At 31.1% G+C, this 25,479-nt stretch overlaps 1 protein-coding gene across 1 annotated transcript; it reads right to left on the bottom strand.

Moving 5' to 3' along the window:
• Positions 1–277: 277 nt before the first annotated feature.
• LOC125072076 lies at positions 278–22,435 on the bottom strand. Its single transcript, XM_047682584.1, has 2 exons — positions 22,282–22,435; positions 278–1,582 (listed from the first exon to the last, which is right to left on the bottom strand). The coding sequence occupies exons 1-2, from the start codon at positions 22,285–22,287 to the stop codon at positions 611–613; spliced, it is 978 nt and encodes a 325-aa protein (XP_047538540.1). The 5' UTR covers positions 22,288–22,435; the 3' UTR covers positions 278–610.
• Between the last annotated feature and the right edge of the window lie 3,044 nt (positions 22,436–25,479).

Genomic DNA, 25,479 nt, shown 5'->3' with positions numbered 1-25,479 from the left:
ACTTTAATTTTACTTCCAAATTTCCGTTAACAGATTCGTCGACATTCGAAACTCTATTTTTTCGCAAATCTATAATGACTCGTAGATCATTGAAGCTTCGACCAATGATATCACGTAATTTCGATTTCAACCTCTTGTAAATTTATTTAACCAGAAGGACAAAATGTAAGATTATTATTTTGTGTCCTGTGTTCTCAATACAAATAAAATACTAGGTTTGAACGGGCTATTTATTATTCATTTTCTTTTTGTTCTGGGATTTAAAATAAAAGAATCATAATTTTTATTATATTTAATTTAACATAAATACATCCAGTTCCGTTCTGTCTTTTTCTTACATCGTTTTTGATACATTTTCGAACCACTTTTTACTGTGAGCTCCTGGTTTTATTAATTTCAATCTATCCATTTTACTGATAAATAGATTGTAATAACTTGTTATAACTTAAATTTCGTAATATCAATAAATATTTTTTTTTGTGGTTCAAAAATATCTGATCCAATACACAGCACAATCAATCACGCTTTGAGATTTATTTATTCTACATCTATCGTAAACCTATTTATGACTAAAATCGGCAGTGGCAGTTTCAAATCAGCCTCAGTTAAATTATTTCGATCTTAGATCAACTGTTTCGAAGCCAGAGTCTGATATAATTTTTGGTGCGGATATTTCTGGAGGAGTTTCTCTGGAGAGAGACGCTCTTTTGTGTCTAGGCGGAGGAACTGGCGCAGGCTTGGGCACCTTCGATTTTAAGAGGTTCTTTATATTTATTCCACCTCTGTAGTAGTACAGGTATATGCCCGCCATCGCGGCAATGGCGACGAACAGTGTGAGCAAGGCAATAAGGATGCCGTACCATGCACTTCCAGTCGATTCTTCTGGAATTAGCACTGGAGGCCTCTGGCTGGGTGGAACGTATGTTGGTCTTGGTCTTCTAGTTGTAGTTGTGAAGCGGTCTGCTATAGCTATATCCGCACAAGCCCTAAATTCCTCTTGAGGTCCGCAACCAACAGCACCTGTCCCATTGTCACACGTACCCCAATTGTTACCAGCGATGTATCTCCATTGCATAACACAATGAGTGCATTCCAAGTTATCAGGCAGTTGATATTTCATTTCATAAATTCTGTTGCCTTCGCGAGGATAGTATTTTGTTTCAGCCTTTCCTTCTAAATGAAGAATAGATTTATCCATGCAGTCCTGATCTGTTGCTTTCGGATCGTCACACACTCTAAATTCAAAGTATCCATTATGATTGGCCGTTAATTCTACTTTTACAACTATCGTGTCTTTTGGTGCATAACGACGGACGATAACACCCTTTCCAAATCTGCCTCCTAATTCGTGGGGGCGAGGCTTAGGCGCGTCCCAGGCGTCCCCGCAGACACCACATTTGCCTCCATTTTTATTCCATTGTCTGGCAAACCCTCCACAATACAACTCGTGGTCATTATAGTTGTGTGGTGTGTCGAATCCATAACGCCAGGCCGATGCCCGCGATGGAGGTTCAATTAGCCTTCCATGTCCATTGACGCCTTTTTCCAATAAAACCAGGATCGCTACGCCGTACCATATTATCTGAAAGAAGGGAAAAATACTACATTAATATAGTTATAAAAAATCCTTGCAATGAGAAATTATATTTGTTAAATAAGATTTTTTACTAAAAACATTTACAGCGAGAGACTTTCGTAAGCGTAACTATTTACAAGCGAATTTATATAACCTTGGGAATGTGTAACGTGTTCTTATTTTGTTAGTGTTTAGCGAATACTTTAGGTAATCACACATTTTTTCAAGAATTAACAGCACAAAATATTTATTTGGCAATACGTTTGGCACCCTGGTTCATAAAGACGAAAAGTTTGTTTTCTTTCGTATCTTAAACTGATATCTGTGAAGTAAGTAGCACAAGTCATCTAGTTCGTTCCACTTCATAAACTTTTAAGCATAATAATATTACGGTATTTATTTATTACGCAAAATTACGCCACAGATCTTAATTTAAAAGTAAACACTTTCACCGTCTTTGTACTGGTGTTATATCAAAGACTTACATGAAGCAATCACAAAGCATTTAAAAGTTTAAAAAGAAAAAAACAATTAAAGAACTTAAACTGTTTTCGCTGAAAATTTATACCTGACAATTTATTAAAATATTTTTGTAAAGCTAATAAAATTAAAGTGAAAATAACCTCGACTTTAGTAAAAAAAGAATTGTTTTATTACATTGTAAATTAAGTATTTTATATTTTTATTACATTATTAAGTAAAATTCGTCTAGAATACTTGAAACTTTTTTATGTTATTTTATCTGTTCCAAAGAAACGTCAGACTCGCAATACAATTTTACTAAAAGTAGACAATAAATCCATAAGCAAAATATAATACACTTGTCTGTTTTATAATTTTAAGAACCTAACAAATATTGGGCACAATAAATAAAACATAATATTTACACGCGACCTACTGTAACTTCCTTTTCTCAAGCGGCGCTAGCGGGTCATTAGTTCGTTTTCTATTTTCAAATGCCTTACATACATACGTAAGCAGAATTTTAGCGCGTATTATCTTTCAAATTTGGAAGCTTTCGTTTGAAATGTTCGTGCAATTATGATGTTAATAAGACATTGACATGTGTGGAGTCGTGGAATAAGTAATATGCGTGTGTTAGTTCAATGACACTTTTCCGTGTTCTCGTTGACGGTTAACATTTACAGACGAGCACGTTTTACTTGTTACTACTATTGAAGATTTTTCTAATATATTTTGTATTCGCACTCGAAGTATTGAGTTTTCGTTTTTTTCATAAACAACTGTTAAGGTTTTTTTTTTGGTCTCTTGTACTTATTTTAAGCCAGTATGCGGATGTGAGTTAAAAATGTAGTTCACGGTTCATAGAAAGTAGAGTGTGGCTATGGTTTGTTATTTTTATCATATATTTAAACGTTTCCGTGAACGCTTGATTAAATGTGACTAAAACAACCTTTACCGAAAAGAGCCGGTTCAGATACCAGTAAGAAAAGATGAGTTTTTATGTGCTTTGTTTGTTTTTAAAATTGAATTTAATTAAACTATAATTTCATGTTGATCAAAGATATCATTACATTTTATTTACCATAACTCACTTGATTAGTGTGGTGGAATAATAATCATTATATTAACACTTATGTCCAGCTGATGCAAGACCTATCTTGGACCAGCAATGGGACATCACTTAACTGTTACTTAACTTACATTATTATAGGATATAGGGACACAGTGATAAAAGATGAATGAAAGAAAGCGTTGAGCTATTACTTGTCTTTCAGGTGGCTTATATTCTACACATATATAATTGTATTCAACTAACATAACTTTGTATTTTAAATGTTCGAAAAGAGTAAATACTGAGTTTCTCGCCGGCTCCTCTCGGTAGAATCTACATCCCGAATCGGTGGTAGCTTCAGTTAATATAGTTTTGTAAAACGACGATTCAAAAGTACTTGTAAAAGCCTATTCGAATAAATGATATTTTGATTTTTGATTTGTTTTAAAGCACGTGGATTTGTCGTCCTATTGGATGATTAGAGTTAGAGAATATTAAGTGCATGTATTCCGTAGTTGGCTAGTCTTCCTTGGTTGGAAGCCGTGCTAGCAATCGCTCAGGTAGACATCGAAATTACCTTAGACTTATTTAATTTGAGAAAAAAATAATATATTATACTTATATCTATAATGTTACACGATATATATTAAGGTCAGTTATCTGCAACTGTTTTTTCGTTTCGTCGTTTTCAACCAAACAACACATTATTATGAAAACGACACGCAATATTCAACGTTTTTATGTTTATTGTTTTTAATTTATATTTCGACCCGGTAGTAACTTTAAATTTATAATGTTTGATTCAGAAGTGCTCTTTGAATATAGAACACTTTAATTTGACTAATTGACAGATTGAATGTTAATAATTATCTTTATTTATTGTCTATGAAAATTAGCTTATTTATATTCAGTACGCCTTGGTGGTAGTGGTACAAGCGCGCTGGATAGGTACCACAGTCATCATATATACCGTCAGATATGCCAAAGATCAATACTGAGTATTGTTGTGTTCCGGCTTGGAGGGTGAGTGAGCTAATGTACAGGCACAATGGACATTACAGCTTAGTTCCCAACGTTGGTGATATGAGTAATGATTTATATTTCCAACTCAATTTCTATGACCGGTGGTGGACAATCTTACCATCAGGTGACCCATTTGATCACAACAGGGCAATATTTTCAAATATTTTTACGGTTACCTTAGGGGGGCGTAATTGATCTCATTGGATAAACGCGTTACGTGTTTCCTATCACATCAATAGGGGGTATGTGGAACTCGCTGGTGCCAGGACGCCTAGTGCGCTCTAGTGCAATGGAATATCCGCTTAATAACTAGCGGTATCCTCTCTGTCTTTTCGGGGCGTCACGGGATTGATTTCTCATGCTACCGTGAAATCTTACCCAACCAGTAAAATAGAACAAAAGAACATTAGTTTTATAGTGTTAATATTGTATCTCCTGATATTTTTTTTTAATTGCCATGCAGCGTCATAATCTGAATTTATACGGCCGGTATTTATATGAAGTGTCGAAGAAAAAAAGTTATCGATTTTCGTAATAGTACTCAAACTGCATAATTACCGTTTAATATTTTTAGTTAAAATAAAAGAATGATTTAATTGAGTAATTAATTCATTTAAAATATATTAACTAAATACAACATTCAAGCTGTATAATGAAAAAAACAGGATAGAAATCTTTTGTTTTTTTTTTTAATTAACTTTGCAGATTGCATAAGTAAAGTTCGATGGATTGCACGTGAATAGATTTGCATATTTTAAATTTACCACAGATAACTAAATTTAATCTCAGCGTGAGAATTTACACCATCAGACAATATTGTGTGGCGTATGACGGTACGTTTTAAGCCGCAATCATTTCTAAATTTAATAAACGTGTAATTATAATTTTCTTATCAAATTGTTACGTGGGTTTATAAGTAGTAATAAGTTGTAACAAGTTTAAAAGATAAAAGTTTAAAGTGTAGTTGTAGTAATAAGTTGTATGTTGCCGACTCGATCGTTTGCGTTGGTTTTATTCTGAGATTTTGTAAAAATCATTGTTTTCGAAAAACTAGCAGTCCCTAAATGTTTCATTCATTTCATTCCCTCTAATTGATTTCATAATTTGTTCAAGCACGCTGCTATAACATGTGTTCAAATATTGGTTGCAAATGTGGCACCCGCCACCGAGCACGAGATGAATATAATTTAGTGGCGCTTTCCTGGACCACAAGTGAACGTTGTCGACTTTATAATTAAAAAAAAAAACATCTAACTGCCAAATTCATCAAGACCATACAGACGTGTATTATGCTATGTTTTGTTACGTAGAATACAAAGGTAATTAATGTTTGATATAATGTTGTACTTAAGTCATTTGCAATATTTTTTTCACAGCAGAATATAAAATTTCTGTAATCAATACAAGGGAAGTAGGAAATCTCTGTTCAAGGTGCGTCGGAACCACACGCTCTACATATTAAATAGTGAAGTGTTACGTCGAATCGGTTTCAATACACATAAATTCAATTTAATTTTATAACTGAATTACAGTTTAAATTATTATAAAATTAATACTGATCATCAGATTAGTATTAACCTCTGCCCATAGACAAAAGCGTTGTAATAAACAATTCCTGTCACACAATAAACGACATTTGTTTAGCGATAGACCATATAATGTAACAATACACTTTGTATCGTATCGTTTTAATTTTTAAAATCCATGCAGATTGCAGAGTCGGAGTTAGTGAGGCGCCGAGGTTTGGAGTCTCCCTGTCTGTCTTGCATACCATCAATACACATAGGCCCTCGATCACACTGCACTTACGCACGCTACGTATGAATAAAAAGATCGTCTACGTTTTCTAAGTCCGTCTGAACTTACCAGTTCGGCCACGGTCGAATATAAAAGGACGTCGAATGCATGTCCAGCCTGGGACGCCTAGATTCATAAGGGCCTGAATCCATGACTATTGTTATAAGTTGCAAAAAAATGGCGCATTTTCAATCATACAACAGACAGACTGACACATTGAAGTAAATAAAAGAAAATAAAGAGCGGGTTTATTTCTTTATATGTAGCATTTATGAGTTAGTTGAAAGTAGTCGTAATTTCGTTTGCAGTTACCACGATGTTGCTACACTTTGGAACAATTGTCAGTTTTGCAACTGAGGGTCAGTGCAATACGTGTGAAGCTTGTTTATGACTTGATATTGGAGAAAAAATATTTGGCAATAGTTTCAGGGTGACCTGATTATAAATGGATATTATAAATCTTGTATTATTCGTACATTATAAATCTTATATTGTAGCAACATAAAAAATATATTATTTATTTTTTATTGATAGTTAGAAAAAGACACAAAATTTATATTATTAAAACCTTATTATGACGTATCCATAAGAATATAAAACCAAAATAAATGTTAAATCGTTGTACCACTACGTAGGTTACTTAATAAGTAAAACATAGTAATTAGTTGGTAACATTAATCTGTTATTTGTAATTAAAACCTTTTTAGTGCTTACTATGTAAAATTAAAAAGGAAAAGGTAATTTTATTTTAAGTCTGTGACGAACACATTGTCAGTTTGTAACGATTAGTATGCGCGTGTTAAGGTACCGCTTCGTGGTGGGAATCATAAAGAAAGTGAAACTTCACCACGGACGATATACTTGCGTTACTGTCAGTAATATAGCAAACTATTAGTTTTATTGATTACGTATATATTCTATAGTAAGGATATTCTTATACAAATACTTTTAATTATTTAAATTGGGTTGAATCAGTAATAGACTAATATTTTTTCAATAATTTAATCTGCTTAATTATTTTAATTGAATACAAATAATAGGTACGAATAATTGAGCCTAATTCTTGACATACATTTTGGGAACTGCGATGTATAATTAAAGTCGACAAATTAACTAACCTATCTGCAATGAGATAATGAAAACGAGTTTGACCTGAACTACATGTTTGTATGAATGAAACCAAAAGTGTAATTTTTCTTCGAAATCTAAAGTAAAAAAATGGATTTAGGGAGTCTTATACCCACTCTAACGCATTACTACTACTTTCCCGAACCGATGCGATGGTAGTTTTTAATTTTACAATAAATAAGTAGGTGTGTTTCTATATTGAATAAAGGAAATTGAGTTTGCGTTTATGCATACCGAAACCGATGCCTAATATTCTATAAAAAAAAGCGTTGTTTGCTATAAGAAATTTACTCAAATTAATCATCTTCAAACTAGACTACTTATATTAATTTACTTCACTCGAGTACAATAAGTTCGTATATACAACTATTAGACTGAACAACAAACATAAAAAATAATCTTGTTTTTCCGTCTATGAATGCTGAAATTCTCGACTTTTCTTTCTAATAATATTGTATAACATTTAACCCTTCTTGAATCACTGTTTATTGATGAAAACCGGATTAAAATCCGTTGGATACTTTAAAAGATCTAAGTGTACAGACGGCGGTAATCGACTTTGTTCTATACTATAAGAGATTAAAAGTGATACTAATTAATTATTTATGGTCAACGATAAACAAAACTGTTCTTAAAAAACAAACTAAATATTCCACGACTTATTGTTGCGGACAATCTCCATTTTATAATTTCGTTAAAGTATTCCATATATAGCCTATTCCAATCGAATATAGAATGAATATAAAAAAAAAACTTAGATTTGCATATAATATTTGCTTAAAACACAGCTATACTGTGCACAATATAACAAGAACAGTTCTGGATTATCTTTATTTATAATACAACAATATTCCACTAAACTATTTATACACACTTTAATGTTACTTCCAAACTTCCGATAGCGACTTCATCAACAGTCAAAACGTCATTTTTACGTAAACCCATGATGAATATCATAGATTATTCAAGATCTTGGCTAATTAAATACCCGATTTAATTAGGTCGGTTTCATTTCGGTTCTTCTCAGAAGTGTTTAATTTGACAATCAATAAGTAAGTGTAATGCTTCTATATTGAATAAAGGAATTTGATTTGATTCGTATAATATGTTAAAGTTTTCTGTAATTGGTTAGAATATGACATCGTCATATAACTATTTATGAATATTTCGAAAAAAATTATGTCGACTAGTAGGAGCTTCAGCGCCACGTAAACCAAGTAAGTTAATATGCTTAAGATATAACCCAAGCGATTCCGGTAGCTAAAATGAGACTAACGATTTGTATCAACGTAGCTTCTAGAAAATTCTCGAACGCCTACAACGTTTTTTTTTAATGGGCATAATATAAAACGCAAAACTACTGATTCTGGAATTTTGAATGTCATTAACATTAGAAAACATGTTAATTGGAACATCATAACTGGTTAGGTTGGTAAATTAATGAATTACTTTATTTGTCCGAATATTAAACGTAACATTTAGAAGTAAGATAGATCAATACTTCATCGAAACTAGCCAAACAGGATGTGTGATGTCTTGATGTCTTCGCTCTATATTTCGTTTTAACATTTAAAAAAATTATACGGAATGGATATTTAAAAATAAAAATATTACACATAACAAAATTATGTATATATTACTAGACTAATAATAATATAATTTTTGACACATTACAGTCTGTTGTTTGTTTGATCTTATGAGTTCCTGGTAAGAACTGCGCTGAATTGACACTAGGGGACTTGTGCCGTGAGTCAAAATTTCATTAGTTATTTTATTTATTTAAAAAATGTTAACGAAAAACTCATGCAATAATTCGATAATGGGGCGGCATTTCTTCCAGTGCCCAGGGGCGGTGATAAGGTTGAATCTGGCACAGGGTAGGTGACTGTTTATTAAACTTTACTTGTCGTTATTTTCTATTAATAAATATTCACATTCCATAAAGGGACTTTACTCAAAAGTTGAGAAACACGAAGAAACGACCACAGAATCTTAAATCCAAACGTGACAAATTCGTGACATATATAACGTGATAAGTATATATTCGTACATATATATATAATACGAAAAAGGTATATTAAATGACGATGTTAATATAAAAAAAACGAAAGCCACGTGGAAAATCAAACGAGTATTCATCAGAATCGCAATGGATTGTTTCTTCAGCATGTAATCTCTTGATGATACAAACAAAAAAAAAAAACAAACAGCTTTTGTTTGTTCGTTTGTTTAATCCTCTCGAGATAAATCTCTATGACATAACAAATGGAGCGTTGAATGCATACCATTACATATGTTGCGTATCTATACAAAATAATGTTATCTCAAGTTGTATTGTTATTCAAGTGACGAAACTATAAATATTTAAATAAAACCCTGGTACCTTTCACTTAGTGTCCGCTGCCCAAATGCTGCCTGAATTTTGCAATATCGATAAAACGACTACAACATTTTCAAATAGATACTTTAAATACTGGTAATTACATAATTTCCATAATTGTATCATTTTTTTAATAATATCTTACACAAATTTATTTTTTAGTTATATGTTATATTTAAAAATAGTTTAAAATCGATTTTAATATAAATGGGTACACGATTTATTGTTATCGAGTTTATTCAGATCGATTGTGTCATGAGTACCTAAGTGATTTCAATAATTATGATAACTACCGTCTCCCGGCAAGTGTTATAGTATGACAATTTGTCATGATGGATGTACTCGACCGATAAATGTAGTTTCGTGTCTTCTCCATCGCACGTGACATTGGCGAAATAATCTGTGCCCTCACGACACAAATAAAAACCAAAAAAAAAGATAAATGTAGTTGATAAAAAATTTTTTTACAATTATTATTAAACCCTATCTGTCCATGGAGTCTTACGCACCCCATCCGAAAAATAACACTTTTAAAACTCAATAATACAAATTACTATTATAAACCTATTTTATGGTATTTGGTAGAAAACTTAATTATAATAAAATTATATACAATGATTAATGTTTTTTCAATGATATATAAACTAATAATTAATTATTAAAATCCGTTACCTACTTAAATTTTTTATAAAGTTGATTAAGCTTTTCGTACTTAATCTAAATAAAATTCACGTGGTAACATTTCACAGATAACAATAAAAAATACTTTAGTTACGAGATTGTCGTGATCAACTTTTTTTTAAACATCTAAACCAGTCTCGAAACGAAAGTTTTGGGTGAAAGTGGTTAAACGGTTAATTGGTCAGTTATCTAAAATTTCTACATTTTTGTTATGTTTTGTTAAACATAATAAATAAGGTTTTGTAGAAAGCATTCGATCGAAATTAAAAAAAAAAAGGCAAAACAACGCAATTTCTGATTTGACGAAAATCTTAAAAAAAAACATTATACAGACGTCAATAATTCAAAATTATACTTTTGAACCAATGAAATAACGTTATACTGATCCACAATTTCTATTTCCCTTCTTGCGTTAAAAAAGTTTTAAATATTTAAAAAAAAAATAGAGACAACGAGGTATATAGAATTTCACCATGAGAATTACAGTCAAAGAACTGCGGTGAAGGAATAATGGCAATTACAGAGAAAACATCAGCCATTGAATGTAGATCTATGTAATTTATACACATTGTAAGTTTCACTTTAAACATTGGAATTAAATTATAAAGTATACTCGTTCAAGTGTTTCTAGTCGTGAATTTTTATCGACAGTGTTTTGTTTGGGGAAAATCTTATTTTATTTATCTTATAATTATGTTCATAATATGAATATAATATTTTAACGGTGATTGTGAGTGCATGAGTATAGAAACTTTAAATGTCAATTATATGAACTGACATTTACATTTTTTTTTTGAATGAAGCAAAGGTTGTATTACACCTAATGACTAGCTATGCATAAATGGAACATCAACAGTTGAAAAAAAAGAAGCTAAATAACAAGATAAAAATAAAAATAACAATGAACATGAAATAAACAAAAACTTGCTAGATATATAAAATAGCTACAGAATTTAATTTAATTTTAAAATTAAAATCATTTAGCCATAATATTTTTTTAAACTAAAATAGGTTAAGGTTAAACAAATCTACGTCGCAAATTTTACTGTCATACTTACTATCAACGACCGTGTAATAAAATTTTTCGCACCAAATTAGGTCTGTATACAGGGCTATGAAATAAAGAGCTCTCATTAATGATGAATATTGTTATTTTTATGTTATAACAATAAATATTTACTATCATATATTACATTTATTAATAAATATATTTAATAATGAATAGAAACCGGTATGTTCGTAACGGTTTACCATCGTAGCTTCGGACTGCGACATGTTGCTGAAAATAAAAGATTCGATTTGACCGAATCAAGAGTGACTGTATAACAGCAATCACTTATTGTGCCCAGTATGTTATTTTTATATGTAACGTAGACTAATCTATCTATATATTTTTAAGTAAAATGTTAGTTATGTAAAAACTGAAATTAAAAATACTAATCTTTATTAATTTTCACTATTTGGCAATGCAATGCATATTTTTTTAACGTTACGTATTATTTAATTCTTAAATTTGTTACTTATCATAATACACTGGTTCTTTGTTTAGTTAAAATCGTTACGACCTTAGTTATAAACGTTAGCGAGTGAATAGATACACGCCGATTTCTCTCTATCTATCATTGGTAATGTGTTATTTGAAAGAAGAAGACAGAGCATTATGTAACTACACAATCAATATACATTCTTCTAAAACTGAAAGTGCATTTTTTCATTACCAACATTACAAAACTGAATGTTATTTTTTAACCTTTTTTAATATGGTGTATATAGGTAACATAAAAAGAGTATGATATACTTTAGCAATAACGGTACGTAAATGACCCACATTTGAGCAAAGTCCTAAAATTTTTAGAATATATGAACATATTTTTTTAGCATGAGCAGCCTGTAAATTTTCCCATAGCTGGGCTAAAGGCCTCCTCTCCCTTTGAGGAGAAGAATTGGAGCATATTCCACCACGCTGCTCCAATGCGGGTTGGCGGAATACACATGTGGCAGAATTTCGTTGAAATTAGACACATGCAGGTTTCCTCACGATGTTTTCCTTCACCGCCGAGCACGAGATGAATTATAAACACAAATTAAGCACATGAAAATTCAGTGGTGCCTGCCTGGGTTTGAACCAGAAGTCATCGGTTAAGATGCACGCGTTCTAACCACTGGGCCATCTCGGCTTATTCTCGGAATATATGAACATATTCCATTAATATGGATTACTATTATTTTTAGAAGTTAAAGTAGGAATAATAAGTACTAGGTAGGTACTTCTTTTTTTTAAATAATAATACCATTTTACTATTATTATTTTTAGAAAGCTGAAACAATTTTTTAATACTTAAAATCGCGCGTGAGAAAGACGTCGCAAGTTCCGTTTTCATCGTAATCTAAAAATAATTGTGTTCAGAACATCTCTTTACCTGGGAACTTTGTTCCTTTATGTAATCGGAATTTTCATTAATAATCGCTTGAGAACAAACTTACAAAACTCATAGAACTTATAAAACTACAACTTTAAATTAAAATGGTTTACATAGTGTAAATAAAAAAAAAAAACCTGTAACGTAATAGATGTGCGGAGAGTATTTTATTAATTCTAAATTAATAGGCACAAATAATGTATTTGAGTTGACAAGGAAATCAATATGGCGTCACAATTCGTTTTAGTTTCGTGTTAGTTTTTGTGTTATTTAAATCTAAAATATACTTTTTTCAGCAACAGTTGCATGATCGTTTATATATTACGTAGTTTAAATAAAAAAATTACTTTAAATGTAACAATTCTCGGCTAAAGTCTCCTCCTTTTATTTCTAGGAGAGTTTAAAGCTTATATAATGTTTATCCATTGCGAGTGAGTACGCTTGTGGTTGATTTCGATATGTATGACACATGGATATTTTCAATTCTAACATTTTTCGTGTCAAAATCACTATAGTAATAATTCTGATATAAATAAATTTACTTGCAAATAGTTAATGTCTGTAATGTAAAAATATTCTCTATTAGCTTTCGTTAGAAAACTTATGTGAGAGTATTATCTGATGAACGTCACGTCACGTGACGAAAATTCAAATGGAAACTTAATAGTAACTGCTAGGAATATGTCGAACTAGTTAAAAAGTAGTAATTGTCTATGGTATCATCTTAATGTGTTTGACCGACATAATTTGATAGTATGCCAGAAGGTATAGATAATAGGGTCTTTATCGAATACGATTCCCTTAGTTTAAATGTATTTACATAGTATATTCAAATATAAAAGAGACTAGACTTATTGTGATAATCATAGAGTAATCTTACGGTTTAACTAACGTTGTTTTGAATTGGTAGGGCTTTGTGCAAATGTGTCTGGTTAGGTATCACCCAATTACCATATATTTACTTCCAAACATCAATATTAAGTATTGTTGTGTTTCGGTTTGAAGGATCAGTAAGTCAGTGTAACTAAAGGCACAAGGGACGAAACGTCGGTGTCGCATTGGCGATGTTAGGAATTCGTATTAATTCTTACAGCGTTAATATCTATGGTCGGTGTTGTCCACTTACCACTAGTTGGCCAATTAATCAAAAAAAATAAGATTTACACATAGAAAATTATACTACCAATAACCAATTAGAAATATTCCAATTAATTACTTACGTGACTGTTAAATTAATACAAGAAAATAAACATCATTATATTGTCAGACGTAACAATCTAATTCTAATAATGTTTACATCAACAAATAAATATCATTGAATCATTGCCATTGACACGCTCTTGACTTACTTGACGATTAAAAAAAAAAAAAGAAAGATAGCTACTGTAACGCGAAATACATGGTCGAAAGAATAACCTAAATAATAATAAATTCGTACAGAGTATTAACGATCTTAGTTTTATAGCAATAAAGACTGAAGTGACAGCAAGCATTTGGAATGCAATGTTGTTCATTTCCTGATATACTCTCACTTGTTATAATACTTGCGGTATTTGTAATTGATTTACTAATATGCACCCTATTTCTATTCATATAACAATAATTAACGCATATCAGATCAATAGGCATTGGAAAGGCTTACGTTGTAACATCGTATCTTTAGGTTGAGGTTTATTTTGTTACGGTAATACTTATGTTGTGACACTGGTGTCGATTCCGTTATTATATAAAATATTTTAAGTTTAATAAATAATATAATTTTGAAGCTCCAAAGCCATAAATAAGAATTGTCAGTAGCTGCCGAAAACTACAGCTATCCTTTTTTAACACACAGACACACAAGGTTACCGGGTTAGCGTCTGTTTTGTCTGGACTTTCTAGGAATTGCTTCACTTGGAGAGTTAGTAGCATTTATACGTTTTAGAAAATCCCCCCTGTAACTTCTATCATTCCTGTCAGTGTCACTTCCGAGTTCGTTTTCAAATATCACATCTGGCAACACTATCATGAAAAGATAATACATATTGTTAGTTTTGTCAAATTAGAAATTGTGTCTAGAATCCGTATAGTTTGCATCACCTAATTGTTATACTCGCAAAATTACACACATAATTAATTATTGCTCATATGCTTCGACGGGATGTTCGCTTTAGACTCGATAAATTATTAGGCATTTTATCTATGCTGCTTAAGATATCATTACAATAACTGTTACTGGAAAGAAAGATTTCTAGTTAACTTTTATTTCAAAAAGTATTATTTTTAATTCCACATATTGACTGCTTACATTATGTGAAAAGAAGAACCTTAGAAAAGACATCCATCGCTATAATCGTATCCATTAATAACATCAATATTTGACGCTTCAATCACCTGTAAGATGGCGGCAAACCAACCCACATGCTAAAATATTCCAAAAGAAAAATCTGCCACATACTTTTTATTGCAATGTTTTAATATAACACTGTGACGATCCCAGTTAATGGGATGATATAATAATAACGAATGATGTTTTGTAAAATTTGAAGTTACGACATACCCAATACACATATCATAAAGTTCCGATACACAGGAGAACCTTTGATTATTTATGTTTGTGAAGATAGATTGGCAGAGCTGAAAGGGAGTCGAATTAAATAGTTTCAAACAGTTGGCCGTTTGGCAGTACACGCACACTAGTAAATTAGTATGATTTGTAACGACACACAACAAGACAATTAAGTTGCTCGTTTATTAAAGTTCTTTTGTAGTGCGACAACATGCACAAAAATCAGAGGAGAACTTCAAGCTCTCATTTCTCTATAAAATATTCAATTGGCCTTACAATCTATTAATTTACTTATATAAACATAATTTATTCATTTTGATAAGGCCAGATTAGCCTACCTAAAGATAAATAGGACTTTAAACTAGGATTTGCCGTTCACCAAACGCCCTCACACAGATAATAAAACTGGATCTAGTAATGTCAAAACACATACCGGTTTTAAAATATTTGTCTACGAATCATATTGCACGTTTTAAACAATATTTTGCTTTAATACGTTTTAATGCTTTTTATCTAATTAACACCAAATTAAGTAAATTTTGTTGAGTTTCTATGCTTTAGAATTAAGTCAAGGTTCATATTCCAATAGCAGAAAGTACATTATGTACCATAAATACTAAAGAATGAAGTATGTTAATAAAAGTGTAAAAGAACAAAGTAATTATTTAGTAAAAAAACATAACTTCCAAGGATTCCATTATAGAAAAGCATTTTGTAAATAGAAATATATTAAGATTAGCTTTGTATATTGAGGCGTCAAATAGTCATGACATACGACACGTTCGTGTTAGAAAAGGAGCGATAAATAAGAGTCGCATTTTATATTAAAAGCTCAATTTGAAATGGGCACAGAGAGAAAACATTAACACGATGTGTCTGAAATTAATGTTGAAAATATGTGTAGTTCTTTTCGTCATTTCGCCAAGAGTTCACCACACTTGTCGACTATCCAAAGACGTATCTTTGCATTGATAAGTCGATTGAAGACACTGAAGACAGTTGATATACTTATTCTAATGTTGCGATTTTATAGATGCCGTCCACTATCGTCCTGGCTTAGTCAATCTCGACGGAATTATACCGTGTTGTGTACGGTTGCTTTAAGATGCTAGACTGGCAAGATTTCGATATTAATATAGAGAGTTCATCTCATATTTGCGATTTATACGGTTTAGTTAGGAATATGTTTATGTGTCACGGCAGCATGCGAAAGCGATCCCTTGACGGCCACCGAAGAGACAGAGATACCGCCGGTTTTTAGTGGGTATTCCGGTTGACTGAGGCACTCGGGCGCCCTGGGTGATTCCCACATTCATATAGTTCCACTTCCACGTGGAGGAAAGGCGTAAAGCGTTTTTCCAGCGCGATAAAAAAAGGAATATGTTTAGGTATCCAAAAAAAAAACCCAGGCCGGAGAGTGGAGAACATTTGAGAAATTTCGTTGGGTATTTCTCTTCTTTCATTCTTCAAGGCTTTCAGGTTCCTTTTAGGAACATAAAGAGCCGAAGCGTAGACAGTCTCGGACCGATCCAAGTGACAATTCGGTGAGCTATATTAAATAAAATTACTACACTTACATTAATTGTAAAAAAATTAATACTAATTGTAAAACAATACCAAGCAAAAACACAATGTTATTTTTAATCACTTCTCTTGTAAATGAAATTCACATCACGAAATAATTTAAACGGAAATAACCTCACACTGCCTTCAAATGTCCTTCAACGTGATATACATAGGTGCATAAATCCGGAAGAATTAAAGATTAAATTAAACGATAGAAAATGTTTACGAATTTGATATCTATATTAAATTATACAAATATATATTGGTTTTGAAAAATATTGTAAAAAAATTTCGGTAAACCTAGTTTTTGCTCAATTTTTTTTAAATGTATAATAATTGTCAATCAAATTAAATAAATGGCTTTTGTTGGTTCTAGATTACGTTGCAAGCGTCTTAGAGGCAACCACTAAATCATTTTCTTTTGCTGCTCTAAACAACCAAGGCCAAAGCTACTATTTATTATCTACGATTATTCAGAGTGAAAATAATTATTAAAAATATAAAATGAAACTGAAGTAAATTATTTCATATTAGGAAATAACTTATATTTTGAGATTGCTTACGTTAATCGGCTGTACGACTAAGTATCACTGCCCGTGTGCTTATCGCGTAGTGAATAAAAAAAAATTAAAACGAATCTGATATCGCCTTCGTGAAAACAGTGTTATTCTCGGTAAGCATTCAATGCGTAATGATTGGTTAAACAAGACATGCGATGTTATGCTGTTCAAGAATCAATGATCCTATAGTTTCATACAGTTTCAAATGTAGTTCACAATCTTTTTTCATTGTGAACATTTGAAACAGCGAAATATGTTTGTAACATATTATTACGAACTCACATTATAATTACAATGAGGATTTTAATAAATATAGTCAAATTAATATTTAAAATGATTATATAATAATATTTGACAGTTTGACAAACTTACTTTTATACGTCTATTGCAACAAGTTTTTTGTTTTGCTTTTACGTTTTAACTAATCAACCGATTATCATAATTTTTTATGTATACGTTGTTTGGGAAATAGAAGACTACGAAGCATACCTGACGCCCTGCCATCCCACACCTGACGCAATGGAATCTAGTATAGTAATTCTTTTTTTTTTTAATAACCAGATGTCATTCCCGTTGTCCCGTATCGTGTAGAGAATCATTGTTTATATATCTCTTTATCTCTCTTTTAATATTTAAAATACACAACATAATTTAATTTTGTCTATCTCTTAAACAGTTTCAAAATATATGCTTGTTAGGAATATTATATATTAGTAAAACACAATTGAGAGAGTACATAGCCTATTCCACACAAGGTAGGAATAAAGATAAAAAAACTTTAGATTTACGTATTTTATGCGATTTGCCAATATTTCAGCTGTAGGTACCTATTGTGCACTACTAAGAGTTTATAATATATCTTTATTTACAATACAACACTATTGTCCTTAACCACTTATATCCACTTTAATTTTACTTCCAAAATTCCGATAATAGATTCGTCGACGTTCAAAACAAAATTTTTTGCATATCCATAGAGAATATCATAGATTAATCGAGTCGACCAATGATATCGCGTCAATTGTCAAACGTTGTTCGGCTTTTATCCTCTTATGGTTAGAATAGCGTATATATAACATTAGACACTGTGCCAGAAGACTTTGTCAGGTTTGCCGGGGGACACAATACTTGCCTCGTTTAATATTTTCTATTTTATATATTATGATAATTGAATGCGGTGAAAGTAAATACCCATGTCATGTGTGTCATGGATCATTGACATAATTTCGATTTTGTTTCATGATTCATATATAGAACTTGAAATGCACAACGCGTTATCGAAACCACGACTAAATATCAAGTTTTCGAACACAATAAATCGGTCATGAGTTAAATATTATTTAAAGCAAATTGTGGTTAACGGAAATGAAAATGGCGTTAAAATTGATTTATTTAATGGTTGTTATGCGTTATCTGATAATAATTAAGGTAAACCTTATGTAACGTTAAAATTGAATACGCTTCGGTTCATTTTTAATTCGCTAACTATTACGTGATCTGATTTTTTTTTTCCCATATAATTAGCAAACTATATTTCTATTTAATTGCTGGTAACATTAAACAACAAATCAAATACAGTCCATGTGAGCTTGGTTTGTAAAGTACGATTTAAAAAAACCTAAACTTAATAATAATACATTAAAAATTATTAATTTTGAACATATACACTCATTTTGTAGACTGAAATGGTTTTCTAATAATAGATTAAATTGTCAACCCTAGCTTGCTCGCTTTAAAAACTCTTGCTTAACTGATTCATTGCCAGTTGCCACCAAATAAAATAGGGATGCTGCCGACAAGTCGTCATGCCGCCTTTCATTTATAAGCGGAAGTCTAACGAAGTCACACGCAAGTCTTAAGTACACGAGTACTTAAGTCTATTCTCCCTATCCCCCGGTACCATTCCCATCATGCGAATGTTATAATTTTGGCTGCGTTTGAAAGCGCATGGACCGAGGATTTAAAAGAAAAAAAAATCATATAGTAGTTTTATTTCAATAGGATAAGTAGTTTTTGCGTGAAACCCGAAATAGCAAAGAAACAAATATTCAAATAAATTGATTGTACGTTGACGTCTTATTTAAGTATTTAGTATTAAAAAATTTAAATCTCTATTTCGTTTATTCTAAGAAGGCTTTAAATATTTAGAATTTTTGAATCAAAGTTCAACACACTCAAATCAAACAAGAAACTTGACTCAGTCTATGATTCATAAAATTATCTTGTGAGTTTATATATTATGATCTAACACTTGTGCGTGCCTTCGACTGCTCCGGAACCAATAGTAAGTCTAGCCACGGAACTTCCTTATTGGAAAAAATACGCATTAAAAACATTACATTTTAAATAATATGATGTTGTATCGTACATATTATATTTGTCATATTGATTGTCTTACAAAAATACTTATTAAATTGAGAACATTTTAACGGAATAATTGTTGGCTGAAAAAAAGAATACAGCCACATACATGAAATAAATAAAGTACTTAAATTAAAATTTGAAAAAATTAAAATTGTTTTTGGTCGAAATTGCATGACTATTTTATTTTGCTAGAAATTGGTTTTAAATTTATGACAGTTAAAAATTACGAAATTTAAAATACAAACTCTCTTTAGTGAAAGGAAACAGGTTATTTCATTTAAAAGAAAAGGAAAGTTTAAGTCAACGGCGACGGGTCAAATCTTGCATTGATAACGTTTAAATTAAATAATTACTCCTTTTTACGATTCCGCCAATTGTATGTAAATGTATGTGAATTTTTTTTCCACGCAATACAAGCAAGATCGTGATTGTAGTCGCTTCAATGAAAAGCTTCGATTCAGTTTTGTTTTTTAATAATTTATGACTTCATCTCCGCTGACTAATCTTTGAAATTAACAATATTTAGATTTTTTGGAATATTAATTTTACGTCATAGATAAAAGTTAAGTCAAGTTAGTTAAGTTTATTTAAAAATAATCACTACCAAATATCTATATAGATAATGTTATTAACAATAGTTTTATTTTAAATCTCAATGTATTTGTTTTAAATGATCTATGTCATAAATGATACTCGTAGTTACGGCTATCACTGTTTTCGTAAACGAGCAAAAACTACCTTTTGTTAAGACAGTTCACACATTAAAGTTTAAGATTATAATCGTTCCGTAGTATTCATAACATTTTATACTCGGTTACAACATAGGGATATTGTTTTGTTTTAGTATAATATACTCAGAACCGTCATCTGTCAGTATATATGGCAATTACATTGTTGAGTTGTCGATCTAAATCGTATCTTCCCCATAAATATTGTGCGCGATAGGCATTCATAAAAAATATTGCTTAAACTTAACAAGATTTTGTTTTTTATTTATTATTGATATTAAATTAAATTTAACAAATCAAATATTAATTTGTTTTGGATCTTAAGACTTTGCCGGACTGCATTACACAACATCTAAGAATTTGTTATGACGTCTAGGTATATTGTCTCAGAAAGTGTTACGTAAAACAAATAATGGTTAATAAATTTTATTTAGGTCTGTGGACCAAAATTCATATTCATCAGAGATTCATAAATCTCGAACTTCGTGATGACTTGAAACAATAAACGTAAGTAATTCGTGAAAAAAAGTTTCGGTTTCAGATGCGATTATTTAGAAATTGTAAAGAAAAAAATTACAAGATAATATAATTTGACTTTGTTTGTAAGCTATATTTAAGTATGAATTCGAAATAATTTCAGAAGAAAAACTAATTGCTTTAAAATACAATTAACTACTCTCTTTTAGTATAACACCATGCAAAAACAAAATTATAATAAATATTTTTTTTTTCATGACAGTTATATAGTAACAGCCTGTAAATTTCCCACTCCTGGGCTAAGGCCTCCTCTCGCATTGAGGAGAAGGAGCATATTCCACCACGCTGGTCCAATGCGGGTTGGTGGATTCACATATGGCAGAATTTCGTTGAGACACATGCGGGTTTGCTCATGTTTTCCTTCACCGCCGAGTTCGAGATGTATAATAAACACAAATTAAGCACATGAAAATTCAGTTGAACCCCCAATCATCGTTTAAGATGTAATTACGCGTTTTAACCATTGAGCCATCTCGGCTCTTACGGTTACGAATCTCCATGACATCTCTGGTGGTGATGATATAAGTTAGGTTACCTTAGAAGGAAGTTATCTTTTCAATAAATAAATCAATCCCATCAAACTCTGATTAGTTCCTTTTAAACTTCCGTTACACGTAATTTGGTATTATATATAATATATTTGATTAATTACATAACTAAATATTTTTTTTTACATAAAAATAACTATTTCAAGAAGTGATAAATCAATCATATGAATGTAATCATTTCCTCAAATTTAATTAACTTTACGTAAGATGTGCTGAGCATTTTAATTATTGTTAATTTCTTATATCATGAACGTAAATAATATTTAATAATATTTAACAACAATTTAATTTTTCGCTACTGAATCTTTCAAATTATTATTTGAATAAAATACGTTATGGCAACATTAAGGAAGTTGTTTAGTTGAAAATTCTTATAAAAAATATTACTCACGATTTCGTTTCTGCTGTATTTGAGTATGACTTTCAGCTCTGAATTGCGTGAGATATTAAATTCTTACTTGGTGTTGTTTAATACCTATTTAAGTTACTGGTGTAACATATATACATTTCTTTTATTTTAGAAAAAAGAAGTATAATTGTATGGTAAGTTTTTTTCTTATCACTGATGCGGGTTTAAATTATACATAAGTAGGTTTTATACGTATTAATTTAAAAATAAAATTTGAAAAACATAAACACGTTAAATTGATTCGCTTTACTAATGTTTGATTTCATGCCTGAATTTAGTAAAATAAATTTACAACATCTACATGCGTTTATTTTAAAAACTACGTACACAACTTTTGATAATATGAAGCATTAAATTTTCTTACCAGTTCTTACCACAAGCTTTTATTTCTACCAGAACAACGATACAAAGTTAGTAAACTGCAATACAAGTAAAGACGACTTTTTCTTTCAACTGTAAAGGTCCCTGAAGTAAAACGGTAAACTAATTATTCAACTTACGTTCATATTTTAAAGCTTTATGGCGCTCGTTGATAAATACCAATAAACGTCACAAATACACAAGTTTCTCCTTAAGAATTTCGAACACAAATATAAAACACGGAACCGGTTTCTTATGATTTAGTACACGTTCTTCTGCCGCGGTGCCAAGCGGTCGACTAATGGATTCGTTAAAAAATGTAAACTTTCTCTGCTAGGCGCTAGCCTGCGGCCGCAATCAACACTTTGCGACAATAGGGCCTTTGCAAATTGTATCGGGTTAATGACTTCTGATAACATGGACAATACAATAATAATTGATTTTACAGAACAGTGTACGAATCGTGAGTTGTTCATACGATTTTAAATTAATATGAAGTAAATAACTGCCCGATATGCGTTGATGATGCATAAGAAAATCCTTACATCGCCAATGCGCCACCAACTTTGGCAAATAAAATGTTGTCTCCTGTGCCTGTACTTATGGGCTCACTGAGCCTTCAAACCAGATAACAACAATATCGGATGTCTAACCAGACCGGCTTATACCAAGCTCTACTACCAAGTGGTTACGCATTGATTCTTAAGTTCTGTAGGAATGCAATGTTGGATTATGTTTATTAATGCTTAAACTGTAAATCACTCATCTACATTTGGCGATAAAATTAAGACCTGTTTTAAATTCAATTTTTAATATCAAATAGGATACATAAGTTCAGTTAGAAATGGAGTTTGTTGAAAACAATGCCTTTATTTTGTTACGTTTTTTTTTTTTTTTTCTTATACAAGTACTGCTATCTAACCGACCAGTAACTTTTTTCCGCTCTATATTTTTTTTCTTTATTAAATCATAGCAATGTAATAAATGGCAATCAAGAATCCTTTTTAATTTTCTGCACATCTACGGCTGGAGCTCTTCCACATGAGACCATAATCAATATTTTATATGCAGCTTACATCCCATAATCACTGGAACAAAAAACGGCTTACGCTATTAATATATAAGATTTAAAAAAGACCAATAAAGCTAAAACGCGAACGTCTTTTTTCGGCTTAAAATTTTTGACTAATACTACGTAAAGACCTCAAATGTTTTGAAAGGGATGTACGAAATAGTAAAAACTGAAAGCCCTCAGCCCTACACTTTTAAGCTTGATTTTACGAATTGGTTGTTGAATTTGCTATTTCATTTTATAAGAAAGTTACAAAGACAGTACTGTGGTAAGTACGTAGGCATAATAGATATCTATTTATTTGCTCTACTGACCACGTTGGTATTTACCAATGTATCCATGGTAACTGAGTTCCGATACCTATTCATTGCTTATTTAATTAACGACCATTACATTGTATGCAAGCAATAGTAAGGATGCAACAAGAAAATATAGTATGGCCAAGAGCTACGTAATCGAGAAAATTACGTATTCATATTTAAATTTTAATAATACTAGCTGAAACCGCGGATTCACCAGCGTTAAATTCAGTTTTGACACGAATTCATTCAAGTTTGACACGAAAATCCATTGACGTCGTGCTATTTTAACGTTTTGGTCATTAGGTTTGGGTTATAAAAGTATTTTTTAACTTTTTTAGTAGCGTATAATATATTTTCATCTTTAAAATTAAAGAGCTTGCCATCAAATTAAGCCCCTAGATAAGCCTATGTCTGTCCTCTTGGTACTATCTTGCTTCGTACCAAAATTTCATAAAAAACGGTTCAGTGATTTCAAAGAGCCCTGAAATCGTAACAGACAACTTTTATAATATTAGTATATATAGATTAAATTTTAATTCAATTGATGTCTCCTACAACTTAAATAACGTCTTTATGTTTAGTTATAATATAACAAAAATAGATTTAATATCATTAACACAACATCATAAACTATGAAAACCAGTATTTAATAAACTATTCAAGGCCCCCACAAAAACAAAGGGTTCCAACTCGTTGTCCTTGAATTTACCAGTGACCCGCAAATGAGCGCCTTTGTCAACTTTGTAACCTAGTATGATAGTAATGAATTAAACTCGTAGACTATTGTATCGTTTGTATATTTTACTTTTTAAATTATGACAAAGAGCAATGCGTACATATTTTATTCCAAATATTTAAATAAAAACTTTTTAAGCAAACTTTTTATTTGAGACAGGTAGCTAAGTTCTAAAGCTAATAAAAAAAAATTGGGTTTTTCAACTTGCAATGTAAATTGCTATAAGTAAATATATATTTACTGAAATGGGGAAATTACACACCTACATCATTTCAAATGAGTAAACGTAATTACTATATTTTTCTTCCAAAAGGATTTAATACTCAATTTCGAATTAACAATTTTTATTTTTTATTTTTGTGCTTTTAAGTTGAAATATGTTTATGTAGCCACGGCCCATTTCCTATATTTGAGCTTCAATGATGAACTATTTATTTAAAGATTTTACGTTGGCCAATTGAACATATTATGCTTGTCCAGTAGAAAAAAAATTATACCAAACAAACAGAACGATGACATTTACTTCTACGTCTTAGGCAAAGTACATGTCTCGCGTTGTACCAAAGTTTATTTCGGACATTACAGGTATTGTATTTAATCGGAAACGGAAAAGTGAAATCCGGCATTATCGAAATATGCTCTATTGATAGTACGTCTTTATCATAATTAAATTTGTGATCACCCAAGCCAAAGCCAGGTCGTTTTGACAAGCAAAAGCGTCATTTTCTCAAAAGAGAAAACGTAATTACTATACTCAAAAGGTTGAATGGCGCTTTTATATCATTATTACGTATCAAAAGAAACATAATAATGATATAACTTTCACAACTGTAACAATTTCTACGGTTTATTTCAGTTAGGCCCCAATTCAGACTACCGGGAAACTTCAATCGTTCCTGAACACCATGTAAGTCTTACCAAAACAAATCCAACGAGCCGACAAACACGAGTGAGTTGAGTATATAAGGGGTTCCTATGACCGACTACCGACCATATTACCATAGTAGTTAATTTGTAAATGTAATTGAAATCCTTTCCATGAAATCTAGGTTTTTATCTAGGATATATTCTATAATGTCCCCTTTATCAAACGGAAATGTACAATATTAAACAGGACCCAATGTTGAACCTCTTGGTACTTTATAAGTTAAAGTTTTTAAAGTTTAAGTTTGGTAATGAATAGTAATAATAAATAATTTTGCACGACTCAAAAATATCGCTTACATAC

Source organism: Vanessa atalanta, chromosome 20 (assembly GCF_905147765.1).
Source record: "Vanessa atalanta chromosome 20, ilVanAtal1.2, whole genome shotgun sequence".
Taxonomy (NCBI): domain Eukaryota; kingdom Metazoa; phylum Arthropoda; class Insecta; order Lepidoptera; family Nymphalidae; genus Vanessa; species Vanessa atalanta.
The sequence above is the reverse complement of the archived record's forward strand: the minus strand, read 5'-3'. Positions and strand labels throughout refer to the sequence as shown.